A 19721-nucleotide genomic window follows, 5' to 3' on the forward strand; every position below is an offset into this window, starting at 1 on the left:
CAACTCATGGTATCAAACATTATCAATTTGCCTGAGTTGTAGGTTAAAAAAAAAAGTGTTAAACTATTTCCTGTAGACTTCTGAGTTCGACAACTTTTTTCTAAAGTAGTTCCCTGAGCATACCTTGAAAAGCTCATTTATCTGGTATGTCAGAGAATGGTTTAATAGTGTATATTAGTATTAGTATATTTTCTAGATTACCTAAGCAGTAAGCAGTGTATATGTCAAAAAATAGTTTGTTTTAGCATCTTAAATGAAACTCTTTTTAGAAAGATCACACACATTTACATTATTAAAGATTATATAATCACAAAGAGAATTTTAAGAAAGATGCCATATGTGTACATAGCATTAAAAAGATGCTTGTACATTCACATTTTATAGATGAAGAGGCGGTAGTGTTGGTGGTGTACACAGTGAGTGATTCTTATCACTTGTCAGTTACTTAACGTACCTTTTAGAAATGAATATTCTCAAGCCCCACCCTTAGACATATAAACTCAGATATATTTATATTAAGTTCCCCGGATGATTTTTATGCTTTCTAAACTTTGAAAACCATTGGCCAGATACTTCTGTTGAGAAAGCCTCTAGCTTTCCTTAGCAGCCACAGCAGGCAGGTAACTTACATTGAGCTTAGCCAAGTAAAACTTCTCCCAGGGGTTCTTTTGTCAGTTTCTAAGTCCTAGCTTTTGTCACTTATTTTGTTGATTTTAGCTAAAATGCAGGATTTTATATTTCTTATTCCTGATAAATTGTATCTTATTTATTCCAGCCTATTCTGTTTGTTTTATTTTGTCTTTAATTTGAACTATCAGTTAAAAAATATTATACTTAGCAAACACTTAATGATTTTATATTATTTACAGGCACATTTATCTATCGTTTTGTTAAAGTTAATAAACTTCATTTTTTTAGAGCTATTTTAGGTTCACAGCAAAACTGAGCAGAATGCATAAAGAATTCCCAGATAGCTCCTACCCCCCACTTGCACAGCCTTCCTGCTATTGACATCCCGCACCATAGTGCTTTGTTATGTGTAATCGGCTGTTGCTGGGTGTAGCTGTTTTATAGATATTAACTATATCCAGTTGACTAACTGATGGTTCTGTTGAGTGCAACTATACTGTTGCTTATTTTCTGCCTGCTGGATCTGCCCATTTCATTCATCTAAATCTCCTTGCAGTTCTTAGTCTTTGCCTCATATTGTTAGGTGCATAAGCATTAATTGAATAAAGCATATACTATGGATTTTGTGAATTTCATAATTTGTAGGAATCCATAGTGTCACTATCATGGATGTTTTTCTTTGGAGTTAAGATTTTTGGTAAACACATCTGTTTGACCTGTAGGCTCTATTCCATTATTTTTGCCAATTTCCTGGAGATTTCATTAAAAATGCACAGTTGTTTCTAATTAACTTATAGATCTATCATCTGTATGACTGAAAAAAATAATCTGGCATCCTGTATTAAATGTTAAATTAAGCATTTTGACTTGTCATTGCAGTTTCTTATTAAAATATCTAAAATTGTCCAAATTTTGGCCCAATACAGCTTTTACATTTCAGTTCTTGTGTGTTCTTGTTTATGCAGGTATTTTTAGTAGTGCATCCTTATTTTTCTCATGAAATAATATAGAGATGATATGTATCGACTATAATTTGTTTTTCTATGAAATGGTTTCTTATTTGTCTATCTCATTCCCACCCATGATTGATCTAAATTTGTATCATTTCTACACAATGGGAAATGGGTATAGAATTTACATCTGAAAATGATGTGAGATTTTTATATTTCTTAGTTTGCACATTTTTCTTCTTGTTTACACTATCTCCCTTCTCTAGTATGCCTTTCAGGTAATTTTTTAACTAGAAAAAAAAATGTGCCATTGCTTAAAGTTTCTAGATAAACTATTTTATAGCTACTTGGTGATTATGTTTGCTTACTAGCAAGCGGCACAGTTAAAACTGTTTCCTCTTCCTGGTGAATGAGCAACTCAGCCTGAGATGCTCTAATGTTTTATGTAGCTCTTGAGCCTGTAGTACCCTGATAACCGCACAGTGAAGTTGTCATTTAGATAAAGAGAGGAACACAGTTGCACTCATGGGCAATTAACTTTTTTATTAATAAGCTGTTAGACAATTAAGGGGAGCTTAGACGGTCTCTCGAGTGTGGTTCTGTACCAAGTCCCCAGTAAATAACCTTGTTGGTGTGCTGTCCTGCTTTTTGTCATCAGGGTGCCCATTCCGTCACAGTGATCCTGAGCTGCTGAAGCAGAAGTTACAGTCGTACAAGATCTCTCCTGGAGGGATAAGCCAGGTAGGTCAGAGTCTGCTCTGCCTCCTCAGTAATGAGGCGTCGGACATTTCCTCTCAGTTTCATTTAACGTTCTTGCAGCGATGCTGTGTACTACTTGTCAGGCCTCACACCAGGCATCCTACTTCTAGGTGAGGTAAGCTAAAACCTTGGCTTTTCTGGTGCAGACTGCTTGGAAATTTTGGTTCTTTCGTCTGCTAGACTGCATTTTTATTGTTCTTGGTAATAAGGATGCTGGAAACCTTTTTTCTCTCAATTTTTACTATCTCAATTGAGGACATTAAAACAATTTTTAGAGGAATGCATTGAAGCTTATTAATGAAGCTGAAAATTAATGACATCTTATTTCATTTTGGAAATTGTTTGCTGTGCTGCCTGTAGGTTAGAACATAAGATGATGTACTGTGTACTGGCTAAATGTTCTGATAAGCATCAGTTGTTGCTACGTTAAATCTCCAATTCTAATGATAGTCCATTAGGTCTAATAGTTTGTCAAAATACACCGTCTTGTAAACAATTTAGATTTCAAAAAATGCTCAAATGAAAAACCAAATATTTCAGAGTATAGCTTTTAGTAAATATGCTTTAAAAAATATTGTGACTTTACAAAGATTACTGTCTATACCGTGCTTTGGAGTTGACTTGGATTTTATATATATATATACACACACACACACACACACATATTTATTGATTTCAGAGAGAGGAAGGGAGAGGGGGAGAGAGAGAAAAACATCGATGATGAGAATCATTGGTTGGCTGCCTCCTGCACGCCACCTACTGGGGATCAAGCCCGCAACCCAGGCATGTGCCCTGATGGGAAATCGAACTGCACTCGCCTAGATCATAGGTTGATGCTCAACCACTGAGCCATGCCAGCCAGGCTTGGATTTTGAAAGAGTTTAGGAGGAGCTTCTGCTTTCTTAGTTTAAGAAGAACAATATATATTTTAGAGCTGGAACGTCTAAATCATGTATCCTTAAACAATTATTTTTACTTGAAGAATTACTCTAGAATACCACTGCTTCTACTGTGTCCAAAGTTTTTTTAGGTTGAGTTTAGTTAATTCAATTAAAATCTTAGAGGTTTTCAGTACTCTGGGCAAGACAGTGCTCAAGGTGCTATTGGGGTGCAAAGAAGAATCAGATATAATCCTGCTCCTACAGAACCAGAGTCTGGAGGGAAACATGCCAAGTGCTATGAGAGAGGTACAGTCGTCCCCCCCTTCTCCGCAGGCAATACATTCCAATACCCCCATGGATGCCTGAAATTGCAGGTAGTATCAACCCTTATGGTAAATACTATGTTTTTTCCTATACATACATACCTATGATAAAGTTTAATTTATAAATTAGGCACAGTGGGAGATTAACAGTAATACCTAATAATAAAATAGAACAATTATAACAATATACTGAAATAAAAGTTATGTGAATGTGGTTTCTTTCTCTCTTTCAAAATATCTTACTGTACTATACTGACCCTCTTCTTGTGGTGATGTGAGATGATAAAATGTCTACGCGATAAGATAAAGTGAGGATGACATAGTCACAACTTTAGGCTGCTTTTGACCTGCTGACTGTGTGTTGGAAGGAGGATCATCGGCTTTGGCTGGTCCTGGATCATGGAGCCACGACAGTGATGGTGGCTAGGTGTAAGGAGCAGACAATGCTGATGGTTCGAGAAATTTACTATTTTCAGACCACCATTGACTGTTGTAACTGAAACCATGGCTAATGGAGACTACGGACCACATGGAATATCTTGGGTCTTCTGAAGAAGAGGGGTATTATAGCCAGCAGAAGAGGCCTAGGAACACTTTCTGGAAGAGATTCGCTTTGAGTTGGGCCTTGAAGGGGGCTCGGGAATTAGGAAGAGACAATGTGTGAATAAAAGGGAGTATAAGATTATTAGGATTTCACGTTTAAGATAATGGTGGCCCCAGTACACAAACATTAGTGGGCACCTTAAGAGAAGAAATAGTTTTGTTAAGGAGATTAGTTTTAGAGGTGGGGTATTTAGCTGGCAGACAGAGTGTGGATATGTAATGCATTAGAGAAGTTAAAACTAAAAACCTGATGTCCTTTCCAGTTGGAATTGTAGAACTATGGGATTGGAAGGAATGTTAGAAAGCCATTCTCTTTTATGGAGTCATGGGCTCTGACGTGCAAGTGGGTGCACAGCTAGTCAGTCAGTGGTGGAATCAGAAACTGAAGCCAGGCCTTCCAACTTCATGATTCTTTTTTGCAATCCCAGGTTACTGTGTAGCTGATTATCATGAGTTTTCTGTGGGAGAGAGAGAGAGCAAAATAGTGGAGAGGACATAGGGAGTCAAAAGTCCTATCCCAAAATGGAATCTTGGCTAATGCTTCCCTCTGTCAGGCTGTAGAAGGAAGTGGAATCAGTGAAGACTGAGTGGGATTGGGAGGTAATACGTTAGGGATGTAAAGTATCACGAAAGTCAAGGAGAGAATTTGGAGAAGAGGGTACAGTCCACAGTAGCCCTTCATAGCTGAGAGACTTTGTAAGATGAGGACTGAGGAAAGAAAGGTGATATGTTGAGTGGATTACTCAACTTTGATTTGGTGAGACGTTCACTGTAATGTGGAAACCAAGATCACAGTTAAAAGATGAATGAATACAAGATAGTGGATTGGATTTGAGGACAGTGAGTAGAAGTGACGTTTTCAAAAACATGTGCTAGGGAATGGGGAATGGTTTCTTGTGTGTTTAAGGCTAGAGGAGACCTGAACCTATTTGTAGAAAAAGAAAACCCACCAGAGAGGGTGGGCTTGATAAAGATATTTTTAAAAAAATAATCCCTCTCTAACCATTGTGATCTTTCCTTCATACCACGATTATACTGTACATGCTTTCGCTCTCATTACACCAATTGTAATTATTATTTAAAACTGTTTATCTTTCCCACAAGTTTGTGAATTTCCTAAAAGGAGGACTGGATTTTTATTTAACTTTCTGTTTCATAGTAATTCAGTGACTGGCACTTGGTAGGTGCTGAAAAAATGTTGGAAAGGTAAGTGGGCATATCATACACCTTGCGTATGAGGTAGACACTGGAGTGTACTTGGTGGGGTGCAGAGAGAGGCAAATTAACACTCAGTGACAGTGAAATGGGAGATGTGGTTGGACAGAGGATAGTGACAAAGGATATTCCCTCAGCCAATGTGGGAATATAGAGAAAAGCTTAAGGTAGAGCACAGGGAAGTTGATGGAGCTATCAGGTGGCCTTGCTCTTCTTTGTACAGTAAGAGCTCTGATCATTAGCTGAGAGTAAATGGATTACAGGAATTGTTGATAACAAATTTAATAGGGAATCTAGAAGAAAAGAATTAGAAGTTTTTCAGCACTTGTAAAGAATCACTTTTTTAAAAATACAGGCTAATTACCATGTTCAATGAGAAGATTGTTTTTATTTAATAGTAATAATTATGTTTGTACACTCTTTGCTTCAACTCCTGTGCATTCCTCCATTTACTCTTGATCTGTAAGTAGATCCCTTACTTAGTTGAAGCTGGTTAGTAATTTCCACATGGTCCTTTGGACCTGCATTGCAGCCTTTTATCTGAGATGAACACAGATGTATAGTGCATGTGGACAAGCTGTAAATGATATTTTGCTTTTGTTTGATGTATTTACTGAGTGGATCTCAGTAGAGTAAAGCAGCTGGAGGACTGTGTTCTACAGGGCAGAAAGTTGAATGAAAAATCCATGTAAAACATTTTGATAAATGCTTAGTTGCAGGTTGGCAGAAGTGCAAATTAGATCTTAAAAAGTCCAAGTGCATGTTAAAAATATTGAATGAAAGTCAAGAAAAACATCATTAAAATGCACGTAAAGTAAAACCCAATGGAGCTACTTTTATTTCAGAAAAAAACTACTTGAAAGAAATACCTTCAACTTTCAGAAATACTTAGATGTTAATATCAGAATTTTGATGATCAGACGAGAGAGCACTGTGACTTAACTGACATCACATACTTTTTTAAAAAGGCATATTTACGGCATCACATTTCCTCCTCCTTCGTAAATGAGCCTGGTAGTCAGTCAGCTTAGGTAGACAGCAACTGAACAAAGAAATAAAACCAAAGAAAATGGGCTGTCCTGCATTGATTCCTCAGCCCTCCCCAAATAGAGAAAAACGGGGAGGTCACTTCACCCATGAGATATCAAAATTCTATATGTCTATACCCCACCAAGATAGTTTTAAAATAAATGAATCAAAAACGGAGAGAACTGAAAGGAGCACTAGACAAATCCATGATTATACTTGGAGACTTGAGCACTCCTCTTTCAGTAACGAAGAGAACAAGCAGACAGAACATCAGTAAGTATATTGTAGACTTGAGCAACACTGTCAACCATCCTGACCGACCTAGTTGACATTTATAGAATATAATGCCCAACAAGAATGCACATTATTTTCATGTGTACATAAACCATTAACCCGGGTAGATCATATTTGGGGTCTTAAAAAATCCATCACACATTTAAATGAACTGAAACTATACAAAAATATGTTCTCTGACTATAACCAGTATAATAAGGCAATAAAAATAAAAGGCAGATTAGAAAAGAAGAAAGCAAAAACCTTTCTCTGTTTTCAAAGTGGTGATTTATGGAAAAAAACATCTAAATGAACCTACCAAAATGCTGTGATGGTGGAATCCTAAGTCACTATAAAAAGTCAATTATATTTCTTTCAATGAACAATTGGAAACTAAAAAAAATTTGAAGTGCCATACGCAATAGTACCAAAAAGACATAGTTTTCAAAATGTATTTATCAAAACATGTGCAAGATCTTTATACTGAAACACTGATGGTAACAATCAAAGAAGAAAAGTGGAAGTACAACTCCCTGATTCCAATAAAGCTAATGGAATTTAGAACAGTGTGGTGTTAGGGAAATGATCAACAGAGATCAACTGGACAGAAATAGACCCACATGTATATGGCCAACTGGTTTTTAAACAAAGATGTTCAGGCAATTCAATAGGGGAAGGATAGTATTTTCAACAAGTAGTTCTAGAACAACTGGATGTCCATATGCTAAAAGGAGGGGAGAGGGAGAGGGAAGGAGAGCAGGGGAGGGCATAGACACATACCTTGCATCTTACATAAAAATTAATTTGAATGGATCATAGTTCAAAGTGTACAATGTAAACCTTCCAGAAGCAAATATGAAAATCTGAGTGACCTTAGGTTTATTTAGCATGTCCCATGAGAGAAAATATTGATGAATTAGACTTTATCAAAGTTAAAATTTTGTTCTTTAAACAGTGTTAAGAGAATGATAAAATAAGCCATAGACTGGAAGAAATAGTTGTAAATCATATTCCACAAAATACTTGTATCGAGAACATATAAAGATGCAAAGAACTCTTAAACTCAGTAGTAACAAAGCAGTTTTTAAATATGCAAGAGGTTGGAACAGACATTGCATCAAAGAAAATATGTGACTGATAAACACATGAAAAAACGTTTATTAGGGAAATGCAATTTAAAACTACAGCAAATACCAGCGAATTCTAATATGCCAATTAGAATTGGTCTATTTAAAAAAAAAACTGACAATATCAAATGCTAATGAAGATGTAGAATGACCCAAAGTCTCAGACATTGCTAGAAGAAATCCAAGTGGTAGAATCTCTTTGAAAAGCAGTTTGGCAGTTGCTTATAAAGTTAAACTTACACATACTGTATAATCTAGTTATACCACTACTAGGTTTTTATATAAAAACATAACTCCACACAAAAACCTGTTTATAGTGTCTGTTAATAATTGCTCAAACCTAGAAACAACCCAGATGTCCTTCAGTGTGTGATTGGATAAATAGATTGTGGTATAGCCACACAATGAAATACCACTCAGCAATAAAAGAGGCACAATGTATTGCTACACCCAACAGCGTGCACCATTCTTCATACTAAGTGAAAGAGGCCAGACTGTATGATTCCTTTTATGTAACAGTCTGGAAAAGACAAACCTATAAGTATATTATGCACTGAAAGGGGTATATTTTACTGTATGGAAATTATACCTTATTTTTTCAATGGAAAAAAAGAGGAACAGTAGGTAGGAGGTAGCATAAATCAGCCAAATACTTATGTAGCAGAATTCAGTAGACTAAGTTAATAAAGAACTTAATCAACATGTAATTTAGAATTATACAGGCAACATCCTTTATAGCCAAAATAGAAATGGTTAGAAGTAATTGCCTTTTGAGAGCAGACCAGGCAAGGAACACATGTGATGTGGGAGCTATTGACGTTAATAATTAGCCATAGTGTATCTGTAAAATTTTTTTCACTTCCACATGCATTACTCGAAGGTTAAAAGCACAATTTCATGTAATTATGAAGTTTAAGTGGTCATGTGTCTAATGGATAGATGGTAATAGCGGTAGAATAGATGACTGAGGTCTTTTATGTATGAGATTTTAACCTTCTATCCTTCAGTCCCTCAGAGCCTACCATAGTTTCTAGTCTATGTTAAGAACTGTGAAAGGTGTGTGATTTTATCCTACTTTCAAGCTAAGAATTTAGCTGTCATAATTTCATGGATTCTGGCAGGTTTAAAGATTCCAGAAATAGCAGTATATCAGCATTTTCTTGTACTAGTTCCCTGAATCTCATTCCCACAGAGCATCATGAAGAAGGCCAGGCACTACCCACATGTGCAGTGGGTTACCCTGGAGGAGAGAAACCCTGAGTGTAAAGAATCGGAATCTTTTATAATGGACAGTAAACATTTTTTTAAATTTTTCAATTACAGATTACTTTCAATATTATTTTGTATTGATTTCAGTTTTACAACTTAGTGGTTAGACAAGCATATACTTTACATAGCATTTCTACACTTTCAGTGGAAGGCACTGTGTCTTCTGAGGCTGTTCATTCACTTGAAAAAGTAGCCTGGAGCAAAAGCTGTTGTTTTCTCTAGTTGCAACATGTTCAGAAACTTGAGACCCCTGGAAAATTATCTCAATGGTACACAGCAGATAACCAGTAGATAAATAATGTATAAGTCTACAAGCTATATTGGCCTTTTTTTTATTAGTACCTTCCCATTTACTCCTTAATATATTGGTGTGCATTTTAATCTCAATTTACTTTCATTCACATTTCTTTTAAACACTTCCAGTGAGGGTAATAATCCTTTTAATATTTTGTTAGTTTCTTCAGCTAACCATATCTATTAATAGTTCCTTTCTAATTTAGATATCTTGGTTTTTGGTTTTAGTTATTTTGCTTTAAGCTTTTGCTTTTAAAAACCCTGCAATTTTATGAGAGAATATTAATATTTTGAGATACAGAAATTTTAAGAATATGCATTCAAAATATTAATAATGAAATTTCTGAATGATCTAAAATACTTTTCTCTGAAGAGATTTTTTTTTTTTTACTGTGAAGAGATACACATGGAATTTTCATAATATAGTTTTTTGGGCTGGTGCCCAAAACTGATCTTTCTCATTAGGAAAGTTGTCTTTTAACTAGACTGACTGACATATGGCACGTCTTTTATTTTCATAGAACCTAATCAATAAACAATAATTGCTGCCCACAGACTAACATAAAAGGTTCTTTGTAATATATGCCACAGTGGAGTTAACACCTTTTGTTGTAATAATCTATGGCTGTTTTTACTCCTTAGTAGTTTTTCTTTCATAAACTGTATCTAATTTGATTTTTGCCACAAGATTATCCCTGTGTTTCAGATAAGAGGCTACTCAAACCATAGAGCTAACATATGGGAAGGCCAGAATTCACACCTCGCCTGGCCCTGAAGCTCAGCTTCTTGCCACTGCTTTGGTCAGCTTCTGTAGTAATTTTCTTTTTTACTTTTCTTTTTACTTTAAGTTCAGTTGAAATTCTTTCTGGTTTCTTTCAAAGAAAGCCATAACTGTGAGGTGAATAATGATTTTTATATACCTGCATTTAGGAATACGTTTAATGCATTGTTTAAACACTGGCAAGTAATATGAAATAAAGATGAGACTAACTCACAAAGTATACATTATAGGTGATAACATTTCAAAAGACCTGGTTTCTTTTTCGTATTGAAATGAAAAATTCACATAAAATTAACTATTTTAAAGTGTACATTTCAGTGCACTGAGTACAATCACAACATTGTGCAACCACTACCTCTGTGAAGATCCAAACATTTTCATTCACACCAGAAGAAAATTCTATACCCATTAAGAAATCACTTCCCAGCCCCTGCCTGTTCTAGATATTTTACATAAATAGATCATATAATTTGTGACCTCTTGTGTCTGGTTTCTTTGACATAGCTGTTTTCCAGGTTCACCCCTGTCATAGCATGTACCAGAACTTCATTCCTTTAATGTCTGAATAATATTCCAGTGTATGTCTATACCACATTTTGCTTATCCATTTATTCATGGACATTAAGTTGTTTCTACTTTTTGGCTATATCATTTTTTTTTTAAAACATATGTTTTTATTGATTTTAGAGAGAGGAAGGGAGAGGGAGAGAGAGGGATAGAAACACCAGTGATGAGAGTCATTGATCAGCTGCCTCCTGCACGTCCCCTGCTGAGGATCGAGTCTGCGTGTGCTCTGACCTGGAATCGAACCACGATCTCCTAGATCACAAGTCCATGTTCAACAGCTGAGCCAAGCTGGCCTACTGGCTATATCATTTAATAGTGCTGCTATATATACAAGAATTTGTTTGAGTTCCTAGTTTCAATTTTGGGGGGCTATATAGCTGAAAGTAGAATTGCTGGATAATAAGGTAATTCTATGTTTAACTTAGGAATTGTCAAACTTTTCCATAGAGGCTGCACCATTCCCACAGGCAATATTTATGAGACTTCTGAGTTCTCTACTTCCTTGTCAACACTTATTCCCACACCCCCTTTTTTTAAATTACAGCCATCTATATTAGTTTTCTAAGACTGCTATAACAAAGGACCACACACTTGGTGGCTTAAGAAAATTGTCTCACTGTGCAGGAGGCTAGAAATCTGAAATCATTTGGTTTCTTCTGAGGGCTACAAGGGAGAATCTGTTCCATGCCTCTTTCCTAGTTTCTGGTGGTTTGCTGGCAATCTTTGCTTGTAGATGCATCACTCCAAGTCTCTACTTTCATTTTCACGTGGTGTTCTCCCTGTGTCTTTACATCATCTTCTCTCTGTGCATCCTTTGTTTCTAGTTTCCTCTTTTTGTAAGTATTCCAGTCATATTGGATTAGGGTTGACCCTAATGATTTATTTTAACTTGATTACCTTTGTAAAGACCCTACTTCCAAATAAGGTCACATTCTGAGATAGTAGGGGTTAGGACTTTAGCATATCTTTTTTGGGGGTACACAACTCAGTCCATGATACCATCTTCAATGGGTGTGAAGTGATATTTCATTGTGGTTTTGCTTTACATTTCTCTGATTATTAATAATGCTGATCATTTTTTGTGTGCTTGTGTGGCATTTATATACCTTTTTTGGAGAAATGGCTATTCAGGTCTTCTGCCTATTTAATTGGGTTGCCTTTTTGTTATTGAGCTTAGGAGTTCTTTATATATTTTGGATATTAGGCCCTTATCAGATATATGATTTCTTCCTTAGTCTGTTTGAGCTGATATAACAAATTACTACAGTATAAGCTGGATAGCATAAACAACAGAAATTTATTTCTCACAATTCTGGAGGCTGGAGACGTCCAAGATCAGGTACCAGGAGATTCAGTTTCTGGTGAGGCCTCACTTCCTGTTTAGCAGATGGTTGTCTTCTCATTGTGTCCTCATATGGCAGTAGGGAGAGAGAGCTCTCTGGAGTCCCTTTTATAAGGGTGTTAGTCACCTACCAAAGGCCCCACTTCTAAACACCAACATATTGGGGAGGGGGTTAGGATTTCAACATATGAATTTTGAAGGAACACATTCAGTCTATAATAATCTACAAATATTGTCTCCCAATCTGTAGGTTGTCTTATCAACACTTTTTTTCATAATGTCCTTTGATGGATAAGAGTTTTAATTTTGTTAAAATCCAATATATTTTTTGTTACTTGTAGTTCTGATGTCATATCTCAAAGTCCATTGCCAAATTCAAGGTTATGAAGATTGACACATATTTTCTTGTAGGAATCTTATAGTTTTAGCTCTTATATTTAGGTTATTGATCCACTTTGTATCTAAAGTCAGTCTCTTTTAGAGAACATATAGTTTGGTAGTGTATTTTTATTTTTTCAGTGTTTGAGATTGGAGATTTTAATGTTTACAATTAAAATGATTACAAATAAGAAAGGATTCACTTTTGTCATTTTGCTCTTTGTTTTCTACCTGTCATATCTTTTTTTTTTAATCCTCACATGAGGATATTTTTTCCACTGTTTTTCAGAGAGAATGGAAGGGGGAGAGAGCGTGCATGCAAGAGATAGAAACACCAATCTGAAAGGTCTAGTCACATCGATTGTTTGCCTCCCGCATGCCTCCCGGACTGGGCGGGCCGGGGATCGGGCCCGAAGGGGTCTTTGGTAGGTGAATAACACCCTTATAGGCATGAGCCTGAGGTACGTGCCCTTGACCGGAGTTGAACCTGAGACCCTCCAGTCCACAGGCCAGCGCTGTAACCACTGAGCCACACTGGCTAGGGCTGACATATCTTTTTTTGTTCCTTAATTCTTATATAACTGCCATTTTTTGCTTTTTTTTTTGTAGTGTGTTGTTTTGATTCTCTTTCTGTTTCCTTTCCTGTTTATATACAGGGGTGGGCAGAAGTAGGTTAAAGTACCAGCCATCATTATCTAAAAGATAAATCATTAGTAAGGATACAAGACAATAATAATAAAATGAAGACAACAAATAACACAAATAAATAATACAATAAATAAATAAATACAGGAATAAACTGTGTTTTGTGTACTCACAACTATAAACCTACTTTTGCCAATCCTGTATTTTTACTTATTTTCTTAGTGGTTACCCTGGGGATTGCAATTAACCTAGTAAACTAACAATACCATCTTAACCTTTGTAGTATACAGAAATTCTGCTTCTGTATAGCTCGCTCTCCCTCCCTTTTTGTTGACACAAATTACATCTTTATATATTACATATGCTCATTAATGTCAATTTATAATTATTTTTGCATTTGTCTTTTAAATCATATTGGATGAAATAGAGGAGAGTTACATACCAAAAGGACTGGCTTTTGCATATCTATATATTTAATTTTGTATGGCATTGAGTTATCATCTGGTGACCTTTTAATTCTGCCTGGATGAGTCCCATTAGCATTTCTTATAGGGCATGTCTAGGAGCAACAAATTCTCTCAGGTTTTGTTGATAAGGGAATGTCTTAATTTCTCCTTCATTTTTGAAGGAAAAGTTTTGTCAGACATGGGAATCTTGTTGACAGTTTTACTTTTTTAGCAAAATAAATTATCTCACTGCCTTCTGGCCTCCATGGTTTCTGCTGAGAAAATCAGCTGTTAATTTATGGCAGGAGTGGGAAACCTTTTTTCTGCCAAGGGCCATTTGCATATTTATAATATCATTTGCGGGCCATACAAAATTATCCACTTAAAAATTAGCTATGAAAAGAGCTCCTAGATGTACTGAATTTCAAGTCCTGCCTGCGGTTATCTTGGCAGGCCAGACCAAATGATTTTGCCCGTGGGCCAGAGGTTCCCCACCCCTGAGCTATAAAGGATCTCCTGTGTGTGATGAGTGGTTTGTCTTGGTCTTTGTCTTTTCCTGACTTGTTTATAATGTGTTTTGGTGTGGATCTCTTTGTGTTCATCTTTCTTGGAATTTGTTGAGCTACTTGGATGTGTCTTTTATCAAATTTGGGAGATTTCCAGCTATTATTTCAGCTATTCTTTTTATCCCTGTCTCTTCCTTCTGGGCATCCCATTATGCATCTGTTGGTACACTTAATAGTGGGTCAATGTCTCTTTGGCTGTGTTCATTTTTCTTCAGTATTCTTTCTACATTTTGGGTGGGATATTCTCAATTGACCTATCTTCAAGTTTGCTTTTTCTTTTTCCTTTTTTTTTTTTTTTTTTTTTACTGCCTGCTGAAAGTGGCTTTTTCCTTTTAGTTCTTATAATTTTCAGCTGCAGAATTTCTGTCTGGCTCCCTTTTATAGTTTCTTTCTCTTTATTGCTGTTTTCTATTTGTTAAGACCATTCTTCTGGTTTCCTTTAGCTTTTTATCTATTTTCTTTTGTCTGTTTTCTGAACATGTTTAAGACACTGGATTAAAAGTTTTTGTCTAGTAAGTCCGATGTCTGTGCTTCCTTGGGGGCAGTTTGTATTAATTTCTCCTGTGAATAGGCTCTACTTTGTTTCTTTCCATGTTTTATATTTTGTAAAAAACCGAGGGCAGTTTGATTGTTTATATGCCTGGTTTGTGGTGTTCAACGTAGCAGCCACTAGCTACATGTGATGATGCTTTAGTATGAGAAATGTGGCTGGTCCAAACTGAGATGGGCTGAAGGCAGTGATGTGTTGGTAAACCAGCTCTCTGGGGGGGAAAATAGCTTTGACATATGTCCTTTGCTGATTTCTGTGATGTAAATACTCCTACTGTGTGTGGCCAGTGTCCAACTATCAATGTGATGTTATAAACCCTGACTTCGGAAGAGATAAGCACAATCAACTCTCACAAGCCAGCTGGAGTCAGCTCGCGCATACCACTTGCTGTAAAATATATACCAGGTTTTAAAGAATGAGCACTGTAAAATATTTCAGTATTGATATTTTTATATTGATTATAAGTTGAAATGACAACAGTGATTTAATAAATTATTAAAGTTAATTTTATCTGTTCTTACCTTTTTAATTATGGGTATAGAATATTTTAAGTTACAGATATCACTCATATTTCTGTTGGAGAGCCCTCCTGTAAAGTTACTCGAGATTGAGTATTAGAGTGATTAGGTTCTATTTCCACATATTTTAATGTTTGCTGCTAGCATACAATTGTGTTTGACTTACAACAACCAATACATATACATGTTGAGCTATAAATGAGTATAATAAGGCTGCTCTTTTTTCAATTTTTTTGATTAAAATGATGCATTATTTATAGATGTATTTTTGCACTAATATTCTTGAAACTTTTCATTTTTAAAGGAAGAAAATGTGTTTACAATTTTAACTCAGTAGAACCATTAATGATTATTTTAAAGCAAATCTAGTTGGTGCTTCCAAGAAAACTTACTAATGATATTAAAACCATGAAATACGAAAAGAAGTATGTTCTTTATACTTTGTGAGAGGTTGGTTAACCTCTCATTTTCACAGTCCAAAAATTCTCAAGAAGTTAGTGAATGTATTAAGTCTAAAACTGGTGAAGTCCTGTTAATGAAGAAATCTTTCAAAATAATTGACAGTCTTTTGAGTCTTTTAAAGAAAATTTTATGGCAGAGATAAATCTCGATGATTCCTTATTCAATGTTCATATAAATCTGTACTACCTAAAATTCCTATTTTTTTGTTAGGTGAGGGCACTTATCTATAGATAATGGTATTCAGTCTGTCCATTACTTTATGAACAGTCTCTGCTTTTAAGAGCAGCTTTTCTCTCTATTTCATCTCCAGGAGCATCTTTTCTGATTTATAAGAATAGTACTTTGCTGCACTTAGCTTGCTTTTCTTAGTGTTGTAGTTGAAAATGTGTACATTGTTCTTGGTAAATCTTAGAACCGCATTAAGGGAAAGATGGAAAGTGAGCATTAGAATTGGTGCCAGGAGGACATGGTTGTATTTTTGGCTCTACCACACTTTTCTGTGTACATCCTTCCTTTTTTATAGGATGACGATATATGGTCAGTTGAAGATTATTCAATATTTTTCAAGGTGGTTTAAATAAAAATCACTTTGAAAGTCAAGTAACATGCCATTTTTAGCTGTACCTAATAAAATTTACTTGCATTAAACTGAAAAACTAGTCTCCCTTATAAGAAAATTTAGTACTCTGTTTACAGTTATGCGTCTTTCTATAATTACTTCATTCCATGATAAATTACTGATATCTGTAAAGGGTATAGATATCAGTAACACGATAGTGCGAACTTATGATACCTGTAAGTTTCAGCCTGGCTACCTATCGACATAAAAGTGTTCTCCTAGCTTAACTCTATTTCATGATCAGTTTTATAGAGTATTTTTCCCCTCCCCTCATTTCTTTTGGAGAATTGAACTTAAAGTATCCAGAAAATTAAATAACTGACCTTATTTCATAAGGCAAGTGTTTTAGATTCTTAGCTTTAAGCTTAACTTAGCTTTAAGCCATTTCATACTTGTTGGTAGAGTTTACCATCAATTTACAATGTATTTCTTGTTAGACAAAGTTTCTATTTCTAAATTTATATGTATCGTGTTACATATTATGTATATGTACACATGTATATATATGTGTATACACATACTCCTCTAGTCCAGGGGAAAAACCTTTAAGCGACAGATTTTAAGTTTTGCTTCTGTTTGTAATAGCATATGTAATATGGTACATCTCTTTTTATAAGACCTTTGAAATTAACTATAAAATGAGTATAAATATTTTTCATTATTTCCATAAAGATTATGGGGCACAGTGATGTGCAACTTGTTTGCTTGCTTTTGTATTAGAACACCACAGTTGTAATTGGTAAGTGAACCATGGAATTGGGGTTTCGCAGCCCTTTTTCCCGTATCGCCAAGCAGATTTGCCCACATAGTCTCATGTGTCCTCCCTCCTTTCTCCCTTCTCCCATTCCAAGTTCGCTTAGTTGTTGATGTTCCCTAATAACTTAAAGCCTGGGTATTTGAGGAATTGAAACCTGTTAGGTACCGTTTTGGTGTTGACAGTTTAGCAGGTTGGCAAGTGGAGGTCTGTCTTTTGTTTTCCAGCGATGATGCAGTGGCGCAAGTTGTTTCCTCTTAGCTGCACTACTGGGACTCCCAGGGTTTCAGTGGGGCAGTGTTGCCTGGCTGTGGAGGATGCCCCATACCCCCCAGGAGGCGGGTGTCCCCTCTGTGCCTGGGTCGCCTTCGTCTCAGGGCACCACCCCTGTGTGGGATGGCAGGCTGTGGGCCGGTGAGTTCCGGGCGTTGCTTCCCTGTAACCAGAGACTGCCAGCTATGCTGTACTCACTCTGTGAGGTGTCCCAGCTGCCTCTACTGGTCCCGCTGCAATGCGTTGGGGGGGGGGGGTGTTTGAGGAGGTTGCACATCTGGGGTTTTGTTTTTACTGGAAGGTTTAGCCGCATGAGCACCAGCCACTCAGGCGGGAATGCTGCTTCTGCTCCTTGGGTCCTCTCTGAGCTGAGAGTGAGGGCTGTGACCCCACACCTCGCTGCTGCATGTCAGCTAGAGTTGGGCAGGTGACAGGAGGGGGGTAGGGGGTCATGCTTTTGCATTATCAAGCCCTTTTAAAAACCTTATGAAAGAACTAAATCAGATTTGTGATTCTCCCCCCCCCCCCTCGTGGCGCCACATCAAAAAATAAAAAGAGAAAGAAATTGAAAGGAACTGTCTAATTGCAAAGGTTCTAGTGAAAGTGTTTTAAGGCTGACTGAAACAGAAGTTGTTGTGATGAGGAAAGACATTTACTTTATCACTCAATAAACATTTACTGAGCACTCACGTGCCACCAGGTTTTCAGTATGTTCCAGTCAAGAAGTAAAAAGATGATTAAGAAACTGTTTTAGAGCTGTTAGCCTAGTGGAGTAAAAAAGGGCATAATTAACTATAGTAAGGTATGATAATTGCTTTAAAAAAATATACTCTAGTATATTGTGTATAGTGCTAGTGGTAGATTCAGAGATTTGCTGGGTGTGGGGGTGTGACATCAGCGAGTGTTTCCTGTAAGAAGTGATACTGGAATAGGGTTTGAAAGTTGAGTAGGGGTTTCCCCAGGAGAGGGAAGTGAGGCTTATCACACAAAGGGAACAGCCTTCACTCGGCATCAACAAATAGTAACCGGGTGGTGACTGTACTCCAGCTACTGTTCCAGCTACTGAGAATCCAGTGATGAACAAAACTAACAGGACCCCTGTCTTCATGGGGCTGAGGTTCCAGTGGGAGAGGCAGACAAGTAAATTAAATGTGGTGAGAGGAAACTAGACAAAATCAGGGGAAAGAACAAGACTGGGGGAGGTGAGGCTGTCAGGGCATGCTTTGGGGCACGCTTTGAGGCACCCTATTCCTGGGAGATCTATAAAAACAGGTTCTGGGGACAAATTAGTTGATAAATACCACCTCAATAAGTCTTGCCATAAAGAAACTGAGATAATTCTGGATTAAACTACATCAAGCAATGTGTTAGACTAGAAGACCCACTGACTCATCACTAGGACTTGTGAGCTAAGGAGACTGTGGGAGAAGCTGGACTCGAGTGTAAGGACCCTGTGGCCAGGTGAGGATAGCCCGTTGAACCACAGTGAAGAGTTGTGCCCCACCCACGGCGCACAGCCAGCTCTGCCAGTAGTTGATTTTGATTTTAGAAAAGTTGCTGTGGTGGGAGTTTGGAAGCTGTCTTAAGTAGGGAAAGATAGGTTTTAGACATTTGGAGGTAGAATCAGTTCAGTCAGATAACAATGTTTATAGACAATGAATGAGACAGAAAAGTTCTTGGCATATAAGGTTTGCAGCGAATCAAAGTTTATCTTCAAGAGAAGGAAACTTGCCCCTAATCTGCCAGTAAAGGCAGTACTGACCGGATAAACTGTGCTGAGTGTGTGAGAAACTGAAGCAAAGTGATGTGTTTGAAAGAGCTCCAGGCTCTGCCTCTCTCTCACATTTCCTCCCATCTTTGAAATAAGGAAGGTTAGAAATGAAGGGGGGGGGAAAATCAGCAATGATCTACACTTGAGAGGTTGTGTTTTTTAGGAAGAAACAAGCTTATTATCACTTTTAAATAAGAATATGACCTTGAATTAGAGACAGAGTAACTGCATGTTTAATGGGTGAGTGTGGCACTCCTCGCCGTACAGCACTTGGCTCACCAAAGCCAAGGATGGCAGGTGGCTCCATTCTGCTGCCAGGTAATCGTTGGACCTCACCAGCAGGCACTGAAGCAAAAGGCAGAGAGGAATTTGCAGATGGCAGGGGATATTAGAGATATCAGAGAGAGAGAAGTGTGGCTCAAATTATAAATGCAATCTATAATTCTATTTTATGTGCGTGTGTAAATACACGTATAGCATCCCCACCAGTATGTTGCATCACATGTTAGTCAGCTGGCTGTGATCTGTCCCCAGTCAAGTGAGGAAAATATCACCTTACTTGCTCTTTGCTCATCCACTTTATTAGAATTCAAACCAAACTCTAATTTGCCTTGAGGATGAAATAGCAGATGAGAGCAATTAGTGCTTTAACCAAACTTAGCAAATACAAATATGTTGAATGTTTTCTTGTAAAAA

At 36.9% G+C, this 19721-nt stretch overlaps 1 protein-coding gene across 4 annotated transcripts in view; it reads left to right on the top strand.

Moving 5' to 3' along the window:
• Positions 1 to 19721, top strand: part of PRIM2 (DNA primase subunit 2) — a 308489-nt gene that overhangs the window by 268907 nt on the left and 19861 nt on the right. For all 4 annotated transcript variants that reach the window (XM_081140094.1, XM_081140095.1, XM_081140096.1 and 1 more), the window contains one exon: positions 2239 to 2321. In XM_081140094.1, the coding sequence (XP_080996220.1) occupies positions 2239 to 2321 (83 nt within the window). The remainder of the gene's footprint in view (positions 1 to 2238; positions 2322 to 19721) is intronic.

Source organism: Miniopterus schreibersii (genome assembly GCF_964146895.1).
Source record: "Miniopterus schreibersii genome assembly, chromosome: 6".
Taxonomy (NCBI): domain Eukaryota; kingdom Metazoa; phylum Chordata; class Mammalia; order Chiroptera; family Miniopteridae; genus Miniopterus; species Miniopterus schreibersii.